This window comes from Euprymna scolopes, chromosome 46, assembly GCF_053919585.1.
Source record: "Euprymna scolopes isolate OS-2025 chromosome 46, ASM5391958v1, whole genome shotgun sequence".
Lineage (NCBI taxonomy): Eukaryota > Metazoa > Mollusca > Cephalopoda > Sepiida > Sepiolidae > Euprymna > Euprymna scolopes.
The window spans coordinates 25,649,602-25,668,018 of record NC_136527.1 but is presented as its reverse complement, the minus strand read 5'-3'; the positions used below and the strand labels follow the sequence as shown (position 1 = coordinate 25,668,018).

Sequence of the window (18,417 nt, the reverse complement as noted above, 5' to 3'; positions counted from 1 at the left end):
TAGAACAAAATAAAAGTATTAAAATGCATAACTTATCCAGATAGGTAGAAGAGTAATTTATCGAACCAAATAAAAGCATTAAAATACATAACTTATCCAGGTAGGTAGAAGAGTAACTTATCGAACCGAATAAGAGCATTAAAATACATAACTTATCCAGGTAGGTACAAGAGTAACTTATCGAACCGAATAAAAGCATTAAAATACATAACTTATCCAGGTAGGTAGAAGAGTAACTTATCGAACCGAATAAAAGCATTAAAATACATAACATCGAAGTAGGTAGAAGAGTAACTGATCGAACTGAATAAGAACATTAAAATACATAACTTATCCAGTTAGGTAGAAGAGTAACTTATCTTGCTTTGTCAGTTTTTTTTATTTACTGGTTTCTCTTAACAAAACTCCCCAAAACGGTGAATTGTTATTATAATTATTTTGAATGCACCTAATTTTTTTTTATTACAAAATATTTTTCTACTTTATTTTTTGTTGAGTGAAATTTGTTTTACATTTAATCTCTTTAATTCATTTTTTTCTCGTATAGATTTATTTTAGACACAATCAAGAAATAATCAGAAATCTATATAAAAAAATAAATAAATAAAAATACGAAAATACGGCTTTAAACACTATTAGTTTCCGCCATTAAATTGCACATGCAACGAATTAGGGAATTAATAAAGATGAAACTTTTAATCTGTTCTCTCTCATGTAAATATTAAAATGTTAAATAAAATGATATTAATTTTATCCATAATATTAACCAAATAGATCGGCTCTATTTCGAAATGATTTGTTTTTATTTTTATTTTTCCTCTTCAATTTTGTTTTCTGCGAACTTGCTCTTCCGTTCGTCATCTTGAATGTTAAGTTGAGCTTGTAAAGTCAATCACATTTGAAAACTCGTTTCCTTTATAAAAGCAGATAAAGTTAATCGAAAGCAGATTATAAAACAAAAAACCGTAAGTATTACTACATGGCGCAATGGCGCATGTGTATTTTTTATTTTCATCTGTTTCCATTTTTTCATCGGAGTATTATCGAATGGTCACTAATCTATCAGATTTTGTTTTCAATACTGACTTAAACATAAAAAAAGGGACAATACGTAATTCTTTATGTACTCAGTGGTGGCGAATTCTGTATTCGTTTTCTCGTACAGAATTGATCACATTTTTATTGATTTTTGTTCTTTAATGTCCTTGTGGCTTTATGGAAACATGAAATCAGAAAAAAAAGCGAATAATCCTAATGAAAATGTTGATTTTTCGCTGTCGATTGTTTTTGTTTTCAATATTGACTTAAACAAAAAAAAGTAACTTCTTTATCGTTTACCAAAACAAAACAAAGCAAAAAAAAAAAAAATAATAATTTTATAAATTTTATATGTTTTTAAGTTTAAGATTTTGTTTTCACTACTGACTTAAACATAAAAAAAGGTCAATTTCTAAAATCTTTCAAAATTACAAATATTCTTTACAATGACGACTTTTATACGTTTTCAAGGATGCTGAAAATGAATAAATATTTCAAGAGGCGCAGAGAACTAGTTTCGATGACATGAGGAAAGTATTTTTTCTAAAAGTGGAGATCACTTTTTTATATAAATTTAATGTAAAATGAGCACCCACTTTTTGGCCACATTGTGATATTTGGGGGAGGGGCTTAAAGCCGTTTTGGTAAGTTCTTAATTACTTTCCACCTTAATAGTCAGCTTTAACATGACGAATTCTATATGTTTTCGGTATGCTGAAAACGAATATCACATTGAAAATTGCCGCATACAAGTAGTTTTATGGATATTAAGCTAAGTAATTCTTTATGTTATCAGTTGTAGCCACCATTCATAACATAAGGAATTACATTGCGTAATATTCGGAAAACTCGTTATTGTCTTGTTAACTCAACTTTTCTTCCCAAGAAAAGTTTCTCTTCTTTTGTAAAATGTTTTAATATGGGGAACACGCGATGCAGGATGAATACCATCTGATAATTTAAAATTAACATCGGTAGATGAGACTTGATGACTTCCATGCTCGAGTTTATAAACAAGAAAAAATTGATTTCTTTTGTCTTTCTCATAATCTTTTCTTTCATAACTCATTCCTAACGCTTCACATACTCTGACAAAATGGTTAACCGAAAGCATCTTCCAAAGTGTTACGTATAAAACAAATCCCGAGAAAGGAATATTTATTAAAAACAGAATATAGATCTCACTCAACATCGAATTCCTTCTCGCTGGTTCCTCTTCTCCACTTCCAAACTCCGAACGAACTCTAGGCCGTTTTGAATGGATCCTATTACTGTCTTTGACATCCGCAACGTTGATGTTAACTCCTCCATATTGTGAACAATAATCAAATTAAATAAAAAATTAAAAAATAATAGTGAACAATAATAATCAAATTAAATAAAAAATAATAATGATGAAAAAAATAAAAAAATAATAGTGAACAATAATAATAAAATTAAATAAAAAATAATAATGATGAAATAAATAAAAAAATAATAGTGAACAATAATCATCAAATTAAATAATAAATAATAATGATGATGAAATAAATAAAAAAATAATAGTGAACAATAATTAAATTAAATAATAAATAATAATGATGATGAAAAAAATAAAAAAATAATAATGAAAAATAATAATCAAATTAAATAAAAAATAATAATGATGATGAAAAAAATAAAAAAATAATAGTGAAAAATAATAATCAAATTAAATAAATAATAATAATAATGATGATGAAATAAAAAAAAAATAGTGAACAATAATAATCAAATTAAATAATAAAATAATAATGATGAAATAAATAAAAAAAACATAGTGAAAAAAAATAATCAAATTAAATAAAAAATAATAATGATGAAATAAATAAAAAATAATAGTGAACAATAATAATCAAATTAAATAAAAAATAATAATGATGAAATAAAAAAAAAAATAATAGTGAACAATAAAAATAAGATTAAATTAAACATAATAATGATGAAATAAATTAAAAAAATAATAGTGAAAAGTAAAAATCAAATTAAATAATAATTAATAATGATGAAATAAATTAAAAAATAATAGTGAACAATAATAATAAAATTAAATAATAAAATAATAATGATGAAATAAATAAAAAAATAATAGTGAACAATAAACATAAAATTAAATAATAAATAATAATGATGAAATACATAAAAAAATAATAGTGAACAATAATCAAATAAAATAATAAATATTAATGATGAAATAAATAAAATAATAGTGAACAATAATAATCAAATTAAATAATAAATAATAATGATGAAATAAATAAAAAAATAATAGTAAACAATAATCAAATTAAATAAAAAATAATAATGATGATGAAAAAAATAAAAAATAATAGTGAAAAATAATAATCAAATAAAATAAAAAATAATAATGATGATGAAAAGAAAATAATAGTGAAAAATAATAATCAATCTAAATAAATAATAATGATGATGAAAAAAAAAAATAATAGTGAACAGTAATAATCAAATTAAATAAAAAATAATAATGATGAAATAAATAAAAAATAATAGTGAAAAGTAATAATCAAATTAAATAAAAAATAATAATGATGATGAAAAAAATAAAAAAAATAATAGTAAAAAATAATAATCAAATTAACTAAATAATAATAATGATGATGAAATAAAAAAAAAATAATAGTGAACAATAATAATAAAATTAAATAATAAAATAATAATGATGAAATAAATAAAAAAAACATAGTGAAAAAAAATAATCAAATTAAATAAAAAATAATAATGATGAAATAAATAAAAAAATAATAGTGAACAATAAAAATAAGATTAAATAAAAAATAAGAATGATGAAATAAATTAAAAAATAATAGTGAAAAGTAAAAATCAAATTAAATAATAATTAATAATGATGAAATAAATTAAAAAATAATAGTGAACAATAATAATCAAATTAAATAATAAAATAATAATGATGAAATAAATAAAAAAATAATAGTGAACAATAAACATCAAATTAAATAATAAATAATAATGATGAAATACATAAAAAAATAATAGTGAAAAATAATCAAATTAAATAATAATTAATAATAATGAAATAAATAAAATAATAGTGAACAATAATAATCAAATAAAATAAAAAATAATAATGATGAAATAAATAAAAAATAATAGTGAACAATAATAATCAAATTAAATAAAAAATAATAATGATTAAATAATTTAAAAAATAATAGTGAACAATAATAATCAAATTAAATAATAAAATAATAATGATGAAATAAATAAAAAAATCATAGTGAACAATAATCAAATAAAATAAAAAAAAATAATGATGAAATAAATAAAAAAATAATAGTGAACAATAATAATCAAATTAAATAAAAATAATAATGATGATGAAAAAAATAAAAAAATAATAGTGAAAAATAATAATCAAATTAAATAAAAAATAATAATGATGATGAAAAAAATAATAGTGAACAATAATAATCAAATTAAATAATAATAATGATGATGATGAAATAAATTAAAAAAATAATAGTTAAAAATAATAATCAAATACAATAAAAAATAATAATGATGAAATAAATAAAAAGATAATAATGAATAATAATAATCAAATCAAATAATAAAATAATAATGATGAAATAAAAAAAAATAATAGTGAACAATAATAATAAAATTAATAATAAAACAATAATGATGAACTAAATAAAAAAATGATAGTGAAAAGTTATAATCAAATTAAATAAAAAATAATAATGATGAAATAAATGAAAAAATAATAGTGAACAACAATAATAATAAAATTAAATAATAAATAAAAATGGGGATGAAAAAAATTAAAAAAATAGTGAACAATAATAATCAAATTAAATAAAAAATAATAATGATGAAATAAATAAAAAATAATAGTGAACAATAATAATCAAATTAAATAATAAAATAATAATGATGAAATAAATAAAAAAATCATAGTGAACAATAATCAAATAAAATAAAAAATAATAATGATGAAATAAATAAAAAAATAATAGTGAAAAGTAAAAATAAAATTAAATAAAAAATAATAATGATGAAATAAATTAAAAAATAATAGTGAACAATAATAATCAAATAAAATAAAAAATAATAATGATGAAATAAATAAAAAATAATAGTGAACAATAATAATCAAATTAAATAAAAAATAATAATGATGAAATAAATTAAAAAATAATAGTGAACAATAATAATCAAATAAAATAAAAAATAATAATGATGAAATAAATAAAAAATAATAGTGAACAATAATAATCAAATTAAATAAAAAATAATAATGATTAAATAAATAAAAAAATAATAGTGAAAAATAATAATCAAATTAAATAAAAAATAATAATGATGATGAAAAAAATAATAGTGAACAATAATAATCAAATTAAATAATAATAATGATGATGATAAAATAAATTAAAAAAATAATAGTGAACAATAATAATCAAATTAAATAATAAAATAATAATGATAAAATAAATTAAAAAATAATAGTGAACAATAATAATCAAATTAAATAATAAAATAATAATGATGAAATAAATAAAAAGATCATAGTGAACAATAATCAAATAAAATAAAAAAAATAATGATGAAATAAATAAAAAAATAATAGTGAACAATAATAATCAAATTAAATAAAAAATAATAATGATGAAATAAATAAAAAAAAAATAGTGAAAAATAATAATAAAATTAAATAAAAAATAATAATGATGATGAAAAAAATAATAGTGAACAATAATAATCAAATTAAATAATAATAATGATGATGATAAAATAAATTAAAAAAATAATAGTGAAAAATAATAATCAAATACAATAAAAAATAATAATGATGAAATAAATAAAAAGATAATAATGAATAATAATAATCAAATCAAATAATAAAATAATAATGATGAAATAAAAAAAAAAATAATAGTGAACAATAATAATAAAATTAATAATAAAACAATAATGATGAACTAAATAAAAAAATGATAGTGAAAAGTTATAATCAAATTAAATAAAAAATAATAATGATGAAATAAATGAAAAAATAATAGTGAACAACAATAATAATAAAATTAAATAATAAATAAAAATGGGGATGAAAAAAATAAAAAAATAGTGAACAATAATAATCAAATTAAATAAAAAATAATAATGATGAAATAAATAAAAAAAATAATAGTGAAAAATAATCCATTTAAATAATAAATAATAATTATGAAATAAAAAAAACAATAATAGTGAAAAGTTATAATAAAATAAAATAATAAATAATAATGATGAAATAAATAAAAAATAATAGTGAACAATAAAAATCAAATTAAATAATAAATAATAATGATGAAATAAATAAAAAAATAATAGTGAACAATAATTAAATTAGATAATAAATAATAATGATGAAATAAATAAAAAATAATAGTGAACAATAATCAAATTAAATAAATAATAATAATAATGATGAAAAAAATAAAAAAATAATAGTGAACAATAATCAAATTAAATAAAAAATAATAATGATGATGAAAAAAAATAAAAAAATAATAGTAAACAATAAAAATCAAATAAAATAATAAATAATAATGATGAAATAAATAAAAAATAATAGTGAACAATAATCAAATTAAATAAATAATAATAATGATGATGAAAAAAATAAAAAATAATAGTCAACAATAATCAAATTAAATAAAAAATAATAATGATGAAATAAATAAAAAAATAATAGTGAACAATAATAATCAAATTAAATAATAAATAATAATGCTGAAATAAATAAAAAATAATAGTGAACAATAATCAAATTAAATAAATAATAATAATAATGATAATGAAATAAATAAAAAAATAATAGTGAACAATAATCAAATTAAATAACTAATAATAATGATGATGAAAAAAATAAAAAAATAATAGTGAACAATAATAATCAAATTAAATAAAAAATAAAAATGATGAAATAAATTAAAAAATAATAGTGAACAATTATCAAATTAAATAATAAATAATAATGATGAAATAAATAAAAAATTAATAGTGAAAAGTTATAATCAAATTAAATAATAAATAATAATGATGAAATAAATAAAAAAATCATAGTGAACAATAATCAAATAAAATAAAAAATAATAATGATGAAATAAATAAGAAAATAATAGTGAAAAGTAAAAATCAAATTAAATAATAAATAATAATGATGAAATAAATAAAAAAATAATAGTGAACAATAATCAAATTAAATAAATAATAATAATGATGAAATAAATTAAAAAATAATAGTGAACAATAATAATCAAATTAAATAATAAAATAATAATGATGAAATAAATAAAAAATAATAGTGAACAATAATAATCTAATTAAATAAAAAATAATAATGATGAAATAAATTAAAAAATAAGAGTGAACAATAATAATCAAATCAAATAATAAAATAATAATGATGAAATAAATAAAAACATCATAGTGAACAATAATCAAATAAAATAAAACATAATACTGATGAAATAAATAAAAAAATAATAGTTAAAAGTAAAAATCAAATTAAAGAATAAATAATAATGATGAAATAAATAAAAAAAATAATAGTGAACAATAATCAAATTAAATAAAAAATAATAATGATGATGAAAAAATAAATAAATAATAGTGAACAATAATAATCAAATATAATAAATAATAATAATGATGATGAAATAAATTAAAAAATAATAGTGAAAAATAATAATCAAATAAAATAAAAAAAAATAATGAATAAATAAATAAAAAGATAATAGTGAATAATAATAATCAAATTAAATAATAAAATAATAATGATGAAATAAATAAAAAAATAATAGTGAACAATAATGATGAACTAAATAAAAAAATGATAGTGAAAAGTAATAATCAAATTGAATCAAAAATAATAATGATTAAATAAATTAAAAAATAATAGTAAACAATAATAATCAAATGAAATAATAAATAATAATGATGAAATAAATAAAAAAATAATAGTGAACAATAATCAAATCACATAAAAAATAATAATGATGATGAAAAAAATAAAAAAATAATAGTGAAAAATAATAATCAAATAAAATAAAAAATAATAATGATGATGAAAAATATAAAAAAAATAATAGTGAAAAATAATAATCAATCTAAATAAATATTAATAATGATGATGAAAAAAATAAAAAAATGATAGTGAACAATAATAATCAAATTAAATAAAAATAATAATGATGAAATACATAAAAAAATAATAGTGAAAAGTAATAATCAAATTAAATAATAAAATAATAATGATGAAATAAATAAAAAAATAATAGTGAACAATAATAATGTTTAAATAAATAAAAAAATAATAGTGAACAATAATAATCAAATGAAATAAAAAAATAATAATGATGAAATAAATAAAAAAATAATAGTGAACAATAATAATCAAATTAAATAATAAAATAATAATGATGAAATAAATAAAAAAATAATAGTGAACAATAATAATCAAATAAAATAAAAAATAATAATGATGAAATAAATTAAAAAATCATAGTGAACAATAATCAAATAAAATAAATAATAATGATGAAATAAATAAAAAAATAATAGTGAACAATAATCAAATTAAATAAAAAATAATAATGATGATGAAAAAAATAAATAAATTATAGTGAAAAATAATAATCAAATAAAATAAAAAATAATAATGATGATGAAAAAAATAAAAAATAATAGTTAAAAATAATAATCTAAATAAATAATAATAATGATGATGAAAAAAATAAAAAAATTACAGTGAAAATAATAATCAAATTAAATAAATAATAATAATGATGATGAAATAAATTAAAAAATAATAGTGAACAATAATAATCAAATTAAATAAAAATAATAATGATGAAATAAATTAAAAATAATAGTGAACAATAATAATCAAATTAAATAAAAAATAATAATGATGAAATAAATTAAAAAATAATAGTTAACAATAATAATCAAATTAAATAATAAAATAATAATGATGAAATAAATTAAAAATAATAGTGAACAATAATAATCAAATGAAATAAAAAAATAATAATGATGAAATAAATTAAAAAATAATAGTGAACAATAATAATCAAATTAAATAATAAAATAATAATGATGAAATAAATTAAAAATAATAGTGAACAATAATAATCAAATTAAATAAAAAATAATAATGATGAAATAAATAAAAAAATAATAGTGAACAATAATAATCAAATTAAATAAAAATAATAATGCTGAAATAAATTAAAAAATAATAGTGAACAATGATAATCAAATTAAATAAAAATAATAATGCTGAAATAAATAAAAAAATAATAGTGAACAGTAATAATCAAATTAAATAAAAAAATAATAATGCTGAAATAAATAAAAAAATAATAGTGAACAATGATAATCAAATTAAATAAAAATAATAATGCTGAAATAAATAAAAAAATAATAGTGAACAGTAATAATCAAATTAAATAAAAAATAATAATGGGGATTAAAAAAATAAAAAACTAATAGTGAACAATAATAATCAAATAAAAAAAATAATAATAATGATGAAATAAATAAAAAAATAATAGTGAACAATAATAATCAAATAAAATAAAAAATAATGATGAAATAAATAAAAAAATAATAGTGAACAATAATAATCAAATTAAATAAAAAATAATAATGATGAAATAAATAAAAAAATAATAGTGAACAATAATAATCAAATAAAATAAAAAATAATAATGATGAAATAAATAAAAAAAATAATAGTGAACAATAATAATCAAATTAAATAATAAATAATGATGAAATAAATGAAAAAATAATAGTGAAAAGTTATAATCAAATTAAATAAAAAAATAATAATGGTGAAATAAATAAAAAATAATAGTGAACAATAATAATCAAATTAAATAATAAATAATAATGATGAAATAAATAAAAAAATTAATAGTGAAAAGTTATAATCAAATTAAATAAAAAAATAATAATGGTGAAATAAATAAAAAATAATAGTGAACAATAATAATCAAATTAAATAATAAATAATAATGATGAAATAAATAAAAAAATAATAGTGGAAAGTTATAATCAAATTAAAAAATAAAATAATAATGATGAAATAAATAAAAAATAATGAAGTAAAAAATATAATAGTGAACAATGATAATCAAATTAAATAAAAAAATAATGATTATGATAAAATAAATAAAAATAAAAGTGAATAAAAATAATAATGATGAAATAAAAAATAGTATTGAACAATAATAATCGAATTAAATAATAAAATAATAATGATTAAATAAAAAAAATTACAGTGAACAATAATAATCAAATTCAATAATAAAATAATAATGATGAAATAAATAAAAAAAATAATAGTGAAAAGTTATAATCAAATTAAATAAAAAATAATAATGATGAAATAAAAAAAAATCAGTGAACAATAATAATCAAATTGAATAATAAAACAATAATGATGAACTAAATAAAAAATAATAGTGAAAAGTAATAATCAAATTAAATCAAAAATAATGATGAAATAAATAAAAAAAATAATAGTGAACAATAATAATCAAATTAAATAAAAAATAATGATTATGATAAAAAAATAAAAAATAATATTAACAGAAATAAATAAAAATGAAAAATTATAATATAAATAGAAAAAATTAAAATAAAAAATAATATAAAAATAAAAAATAATAAAAAGTATTAATAAAAATAGAAAATTGTTCCCTCTTTCTAGTTTGAAATACAAGTCCTCTACTCTCTACTTTATATTTCCATACTTTTAGGGAATGGCTGGACCCATAGCCTCAACTAGAATCCTCTGTCTCATGTGACAAACCTCCATGGGCTTGTCTTCATACTCCTGGCTTGCATTGAGCCAGATCTTCCATTTAACTTTTGCTAGTGCTTTCTGATTAGTCACTTGAAGATCTTGTGGTTCGTGTCTAATCACTATGATCTTCACTTCTCTATTCCTAATTCCAGTCCCTGTTTTCTGACTATTCTGCTTTTCTGGTCCCATCCCACTAAAAGCGCATTTTTCTAATGTAATTATCCTTTGCATATAGTCTTGTATTCCTTCTAACCTTACCATTGTCACGTTTGCTCATTCGACTACATGTTTGTTAGGGTTTGCAACAATTTCAAAGTCGTCCTCTAGGGACCTTTTCAATTCTGCCCATTTTCAACTTGCATTGTTTAACATGAGTTTGTTTTTTAATTGTCCAACTGAATTGTCCTGTGTTGTTAAGAGAGTTATCTGACATTTTCCCCCGTCTACTGCTCTGGTCACCCTACAATAAGATTATAAAAATTTGAGTATATCTGTATTTTTGGGTTATCTTATGTGCGTCATCGTTTTTCAAGCAGAAACATAAAAGAAAAATATCCAAATTTTTCTTTTCTTTTCCTTTATATGTGTTAACTCAGCTAGATCTCTTTTCTTTGGGCTATATATGTGACCTGATTTGTTCAGGTGGACTCGATTCGAGATCTGTGCATGTCAAATAGTTGAGCTTTCACCACTGATGATATCAATCTTGACAACCTGACCTCATCGTTCAGTGCATTTGCTACCAGCTGTCAAATGTGCGTTTGCAAAACTTGAATGCACGACACCAATAAAACTCTTGTCTATTTTACTTTCCAAATCATGTGATGCCATGTGGAGTTAACATAATTAAAAGACTCTCATATCCAAACTTCAATTCTCACAATCTATATAATGTAAAGAATGTAACAGACTGTTTCCTACAACACCAAGCAAAAGCAATATGTACTAATAACAATACATATCAAAATGAGGTGGAAAGTTTAAGAGAAACCTCCATGTAAATGTAGAAAATTATACATAAATGTTAGCCATGGCATTCACTAACAAAACAGCAGATATTCTGAATGATGAGCAACTACTAAGCATACCTAGTATACTATTTAACACGATATGGGACCCATTAATAATAAGCAATGAATAATATTTATGTACATATACATTAATATATATATATATATGAGAGAGATTATGTAGTAATAGTGATAACATCTCGAACCAGAATATTTCCTAAAATTCGTACTAGGATTGTCTTGTAGGATCCGTGGTGCTATGGTTAGAGTACTTGGTAAAATTCAGTTGTAAGTTACATACTCTTAGTCATTGAAGTTTCAATCATCAGTGGGATTTAAAATGGAATTTGAAATTACATAGGAATTCTAGCAGTCATCGCTAACAATATAAGAGCTTGCTAATCTAATGTACTAAATAAAGACTTCTGTTCAGAATTCTGTACATAATTCGGAGTTGAAAAAAAAGTTGCCAAGTTCAACAAAATACACCCAAGATGAATCCTAATAATATAAATAATCCTCATAAAGATTTTAGTTAAAGATTTTTAAATAGAAACACATTGAATATTTGAAAATAGAAACACATTGAATATTTGAAAATAGAAACACATTGAATATTTGAAAATAGAAATACATTGAATATTTGAAAATAGAAATACATTAATTTTGCTAACTAACCAGTATTGCATAAAACTATAATCATTTTATTTTGAATTTCATCAATAATAAATGTTTTGGATATTTTTAATAAAAATCAACAAAATAAATTGAATTTTATCACATGACATGTATGTTTTCAATTTTTTTTATATTTTCAGAATTTGCAACAATTAAAAGAAATCCATTAATTGATAAGTTGGACTTTTCTCATTGATGATAAAAAAGGTTAAAAATAATTAGAAACTTCATTGTCTAAAGTTGAAAAATCTGGATGTGACTTATCAAAAAGTTTTTATCTAATTTGAAAAAAAATTGTTCTTATAACGGGTGGTTATTATCAAGTATAACACTAAATTGCACCCCCCAAAACAGTGCCGTTTAAATAAAAAAAGGGTTAAAAAGGATCAACATGATAAAAAATTTCTTTATCTAAAATGTCTAAAGTTGAAATTTATTAGCGTCACACACATACTCCATTGAGTTTTATTTTTTTTTAAATCAGATACAAAACAAAATGAGAGACAATGAACGTACGAGACAGAAAACACATTCTTGTGAAGTATGTGGTTCTTCTTTTGCCTGGAAACACACTTGGTTGCGTCATATGAAAACACATACAGGAGAGAAACCACATTCTTGTGAAGTATGTGGTACTTCTTTTGCACAGAAGTCAACTTTGTTTACTCATATGAAAACACATACACATTCTTGTGAAGTATGTGGTTGTTCTTTTGCACAGAAGTCAAATTTGTTGAGACATATGAAAACACATATGGGAGAGAAACCACATTCTTGTGAAGTATGTGGTTCTTCTTTTGCACGGAAGTACTATTTGGTTCGTCATATTAAAATACATACAGGTGAGAAACCATATTCTTGTGAAGTATGTGGTTCTTCCTTTGCATGGAAGTCAACTTTGTCGACTCATGTTAAAACACATACGGGAGAGAAACCACATTCTTGTGAAGTATGTGGTTCTTCTTTTGCACTAAAATCACATTTGTTGTGTCATATGAAAACGCATACCGGAGAGAAACCATATTCTTGTGAAGTATGTGGTTCTTCTTTTGCAGAGAAGTTAACTTTGTCGACTCATATGAAAACCCATACAGGAGAGAAGCCGTATTCTTGTGAAATATGTGGTTTTTCTTTTGCACAGAAGTCAAATTTGGTGAGTCATGTGAAAACACATACAGGAGAGAAACCACATTCATGTGAAGTATGTGGTTCTTCTTTTGCGCTGAAGTCAACTTTGTTTTATCATATGAAAACACATACAGGAGAGAAACCATATATTTGTGAAGTATGCGGTTCTTCATATGTAAGGAAATCACATTTGTTTAATCATATGAAAAAACATACAGGAGACAAACCACATTCTTGTGAAGTATGTGGTTCTTCTTTTGCACAGAAGTCACATTTATCACGTCATATGAAAACACATACGGGAGAGAAACCACATTCATGTGAAGTATGTGGTTCTTCTTTTGCGGAGAAGTCAACTTTGTTGAGTCATATGAAAACACATACGGGAGAGAAACCATATGTTTGTGAAGTATGCGGTTCTTCATATGTAAGGAAATCACATTTGTTTAATCATATGAAAAAACATACAGGAGACAAACCACATTCTTGTGAAGTATGTGGTTCTTCTTTTGCACAGAAGTCACATTTATCACGTCATATGAAAACACATACGGGAGAGAAACCACATTCATGTGAAGTATGTGGTTCTTCTTTTGCGGAGAAGTCAACTTTGTTGGGTCATATGAAAACACATACGGGAGAGAAACCATATGTTTGTGAAGTATGCGGTTCTTCATATGTAAGGAAATCACATTTGTTTAATCATATGAAAAAACATACAGGAGACAAACAACATTTTTGTGAAGTATGTGGTTCTTCTTTTGCACAGAAGTCACATTTATCACGTCATATGAAAACACATACGGGAGAGAAACCACATTCATGTGAAGTATGTGGTTCTTCTTTTGCGGAGAAGTCAACTTTGTTGAGTCATATGAAAACACATACGGGAGAGAAACGGAACCTTCCAAAGAGACAGTTTATCTCCTCTACTATTTTGCTTGGCAATTGATCCTCTAAGTAAGCTTCTTAAGAACTGTCAAGGTGCTTATAATCTAAGCTACAGCACCCAAAGAGAATCCTCCAAGTTAATAAACCAGTTATTTTTCATGGATGATCGTAAGCTGTATGCTAGCTCGGATAAGGATTTAGATCATCTACTGAAAATTGTCCACACTTTTTCTAATGACATCAAAATGAAGCTCGGGCTGGATAAGTGTACTATGTGTACTCTGAAAGCTGGCAAGAAGATATCTACTGAAAATATACAACACGATGAAAATAGTGTAATCAGAGAACTGGATGAACAGGAAACATACAAATACCTCGGCATTGATGAAAATGAGTCCATCCAGCATTCCAATATGAGAGAGAAACTAAGCTAAGAATATCTATGCCGGGTAAGAAAAATCTTCAAAACCGAAATCACAAACAAGAACAAAGTTACGGCAATTAATCAACTTGCCATGCCAGTACTTACATATAGTTTTGGCATTATTGACTGGCCTCAGAAAGACATAAATTGGCTTGACACAAAGACAAGGAAGATGTTAACCTTGTACCGAGTTATTTATCGAAATCAGTGCATGCCTCGTTTGTATATACCCAGGCGAGAAGGAGGTATGGGACTCTCGGAAGTCAGTCACTAACACAGAGCCACAATCGTCAGCATAGGTCAGTACATAATAAGTTCCTGTAACCCCAAGCTGATGAAAATTAAAGACCATTATCAGAATCGAGCAAGTAGCACAACATCTATAACACAACCTGCCACTCATTTTGGAAAAGATTGCCTTACAAATGATACTGAGAACCCAAACAAGCCTGCCACTGACATAGCCCAGAAAAGTCAGAAAAATACATTAGCCAGTTCCATAGTGTTAAAACAGAAGAATGGACCAACCATAAACGGGCAAAATACCTACCGACTGAAATATCCCAAGAATATATTGATAGGGATGGTTCCCTTGACTGGCTCAAAAGAGGATCCTTCCATTACGACCAAGAGAGGTTCATATTGGCTGCACAAGACCAGGGCCTCATGACAAACACTTTCAAAAAGATGTGTGGTCTAAGCAACAATAATAAATGCAGGTTCTGAAGCATTTAGGTTGAGAGTGTGAGCCACCTGATTTCTGGTTGCAAAGTCCTACTTGGAGATTGTTATTATACAGATCACTATAATGGGGTTTGCAAATACCTTCACTGGAAGATAGGTAAGAAACTCAACATTCAGTGTAGTAAAAACTCCTGGGAACATATACCCGAACGAACAGTAGGGAATGACAACTACACTATACACTATGACTACATAATCCCTACTGCTACATATCTAGAAAACGCAGCTGTTAAACCAGATATAGTGATTTGGGACAGAGCAAACAAAAACGCGACCGTAATAGAGTTCAGTGTACCCAATGATACAGGGCTTAACAGAGCTGAGAGGGAAAAGATAACAAAGTATCAAGGACTTATGTATGATATGAAACGAAATTGGAAATTAAAAGACGTTTCAATTATACCAGTCATCATAGGAGCAACTGGGCTTATGAAAAAGAACTTGAAAAAGTACATAGCAAGCATACCCGGTGAACCAAGTGCAAGTGAAATACAAACGATTGCACTGAAAGGGACGGCTAGAATCCTGAAAAGATCTCTTGGTTGGACTCACTAAAATAGGGGTAAATGTCAGACATCTGGTTGGATGTCCCATCCCCTAGAAGAAAAACAATTTGAAGCACACACACATGCTCGCCAAGTCAACAAAATAAGAAAAACTAAAAAGCCATGTGGCTTTTCACTAACCAGAAAAGCATGATTAGGTTTATATTTTTTCTCTCAAAGTTTCATGGTATGAAATTCACAAACAGTCTCCCGTTGTATGTATATCTCGTCAGAGGAAATGATGACATTAAGTTTTTGTAAATCTTTCAGGGATATGGCGACGTCTTTCTACATATAGTGTCTGCTATTCATTAATAGTCACCGATCTGTTACTGACTAGGCTCAGCATTGCTTAACTGTTTAATAATGAGAACTGGTATGCAACGTGATTATGACATGTATGTGTTGATTGTTCTAGAATGAATTTTCAGATGTGCTAAGAATGTGAGTCTAAAGTTTTGAAAAGATTGATTATATAGGATGAAACCTGGGTCTATCACTGCGATTCAGAGACCAAAGTCCAGTTAATGCATTGGAAGCACTTGGATCGATTACACCCCCAAAATTAAAGACTGAATCCCGTTGTTGTCAACGTCATGCTCGCATTCTTTTAAAACAAGAATGGAGATGAGAGATTCCCTGGCAAAGTTTAACAAAATTACAGAAGTTTATTATGCTTCATGTTTTAGAAATTTTAATAAGGTTATCAAAATCAAGAGGCGGGGCCCAATTAGCAAATATCCTCCTTCAAAATATCACTTCGATGCAGAGATGATTCAGCTTGATTTCTATCTCCAAAGATGCATTAAACGATGCAAGAAATGTATACCTCTGTGATGTTATTATATAGAAAAAAACATATACAACCGTGATGTAGATAATAAGTTGTGTATCAGTTATATTTTGTGGGATAGTTTTATATTAGAAATTAGACTTTGGCATTATCATTTTATGTGAACGAATCTTTATACTTAGAATAATTGATGTATTATTATCTGATGAAAATACTTTGTATAAGGTTTACTTCTACTGAGCTATTTACACAATTCTCTCATGTCTAAATCATGTAAACGTATGCATCCAAGTCACCAGCGATATGACATGACATTAGTGTTAAATCATTTCTTTAGTTCTTTTGTTAGAAAACGGGAAATAAAGTTAACAAAATATTAGAATTTACATTTTCATTAATTTAACTTTTAATTAAATAGTTTTATTCATTTTTTTAAATTTTTTCCATGTATACACGTAATTTGGCATTAAAATGTATTTCTTCTTTGAAGATTCTTTCCAGATTCAGATTGGAAAATATTTTCTATCCTCAAACACATGAGATACTTCTTTGCCATATCATGTGACACATTTCTCATATGTTTATTTAGGGAAACTTTTAATCACGTCACCTGCAGCACGGCATATTTCTTTTTGCTGACACACTATCCTGAGATCTAAGACTCTAACCCTCATCAAAATTCATACAAATTAACAAAATTGTTACAGGCGTACTTTCACGTGTTTCATTAAACCTGCCGTGTGAAAGAGCATAAGATGAAGAGCTTCATTCAAGTTTTTTTTACTGACACAAGCAGTTTTCTTGGATCAACCAGTCGAGCGCTACATGCTAACAAATGAAGTTTTAGCCTTCAATCTATGTATGCTATGCGACACGTGAGACTTAGACGTGGCGAAACATGTGTTCATGTAGATCTAACAGAATAAAGACAATCGAAATGGAAAGACAAATTCCAATAAAATATAACTACTACAAATATATTTTAATCTTTAATCCTAGTTAATTTTTTAGTTTGAAATGTTTCTCTTAATACAATTAATTTTCATTTTCTAATTATTATTTTTATAATTGTATTCAATTAATATTTCGTCACAGCCAATCAATTTATTCATTTTGCAAGAAAAAAATAAGTCATGTGTTTTTAACGTTTTTGGAAATTTTAATCATTTTTTACGCCACATCAAATCAATTTATTTCTTTTACAATAAAATTAAACGTCATGTTTTTAACCTTTAAATTTTTTCGTTTTGTATTTACGTCACATACAATCAATTTATTCGATTTACAATAAAAATTAAACTTCA

The 18,417-nt window shown here is 22.6% G+C and overlaps 1 protein-coding gene across 1 annotated transcript; it reads left to right on the top strand.

Annotated features, from left to right (window-relative positions):
- The first annotated feature begins 861 nt into the window (after positions 1-861).
- Positions 862-16,095, top strand: LOC145271379 (uncharacterized). The gene is made up of 2 exons (XM_080126920.1): positions 862-965; positions 12,729-16,095. The coding sequence occupies exon 2, from the start codon at positions 13,085-13,087 to the stop codon at positions 14,666-14,668; it is 1,584 nt and encodes a 527-aa protein (XP_079983046.1). The 5' UTR covers positions 862-965; positions 12,729-13,084; the 3' UTR covers positions 14,669-16,095.
- Positions 16,096-18,417: the final 2,322 nt, after the last annotated feature.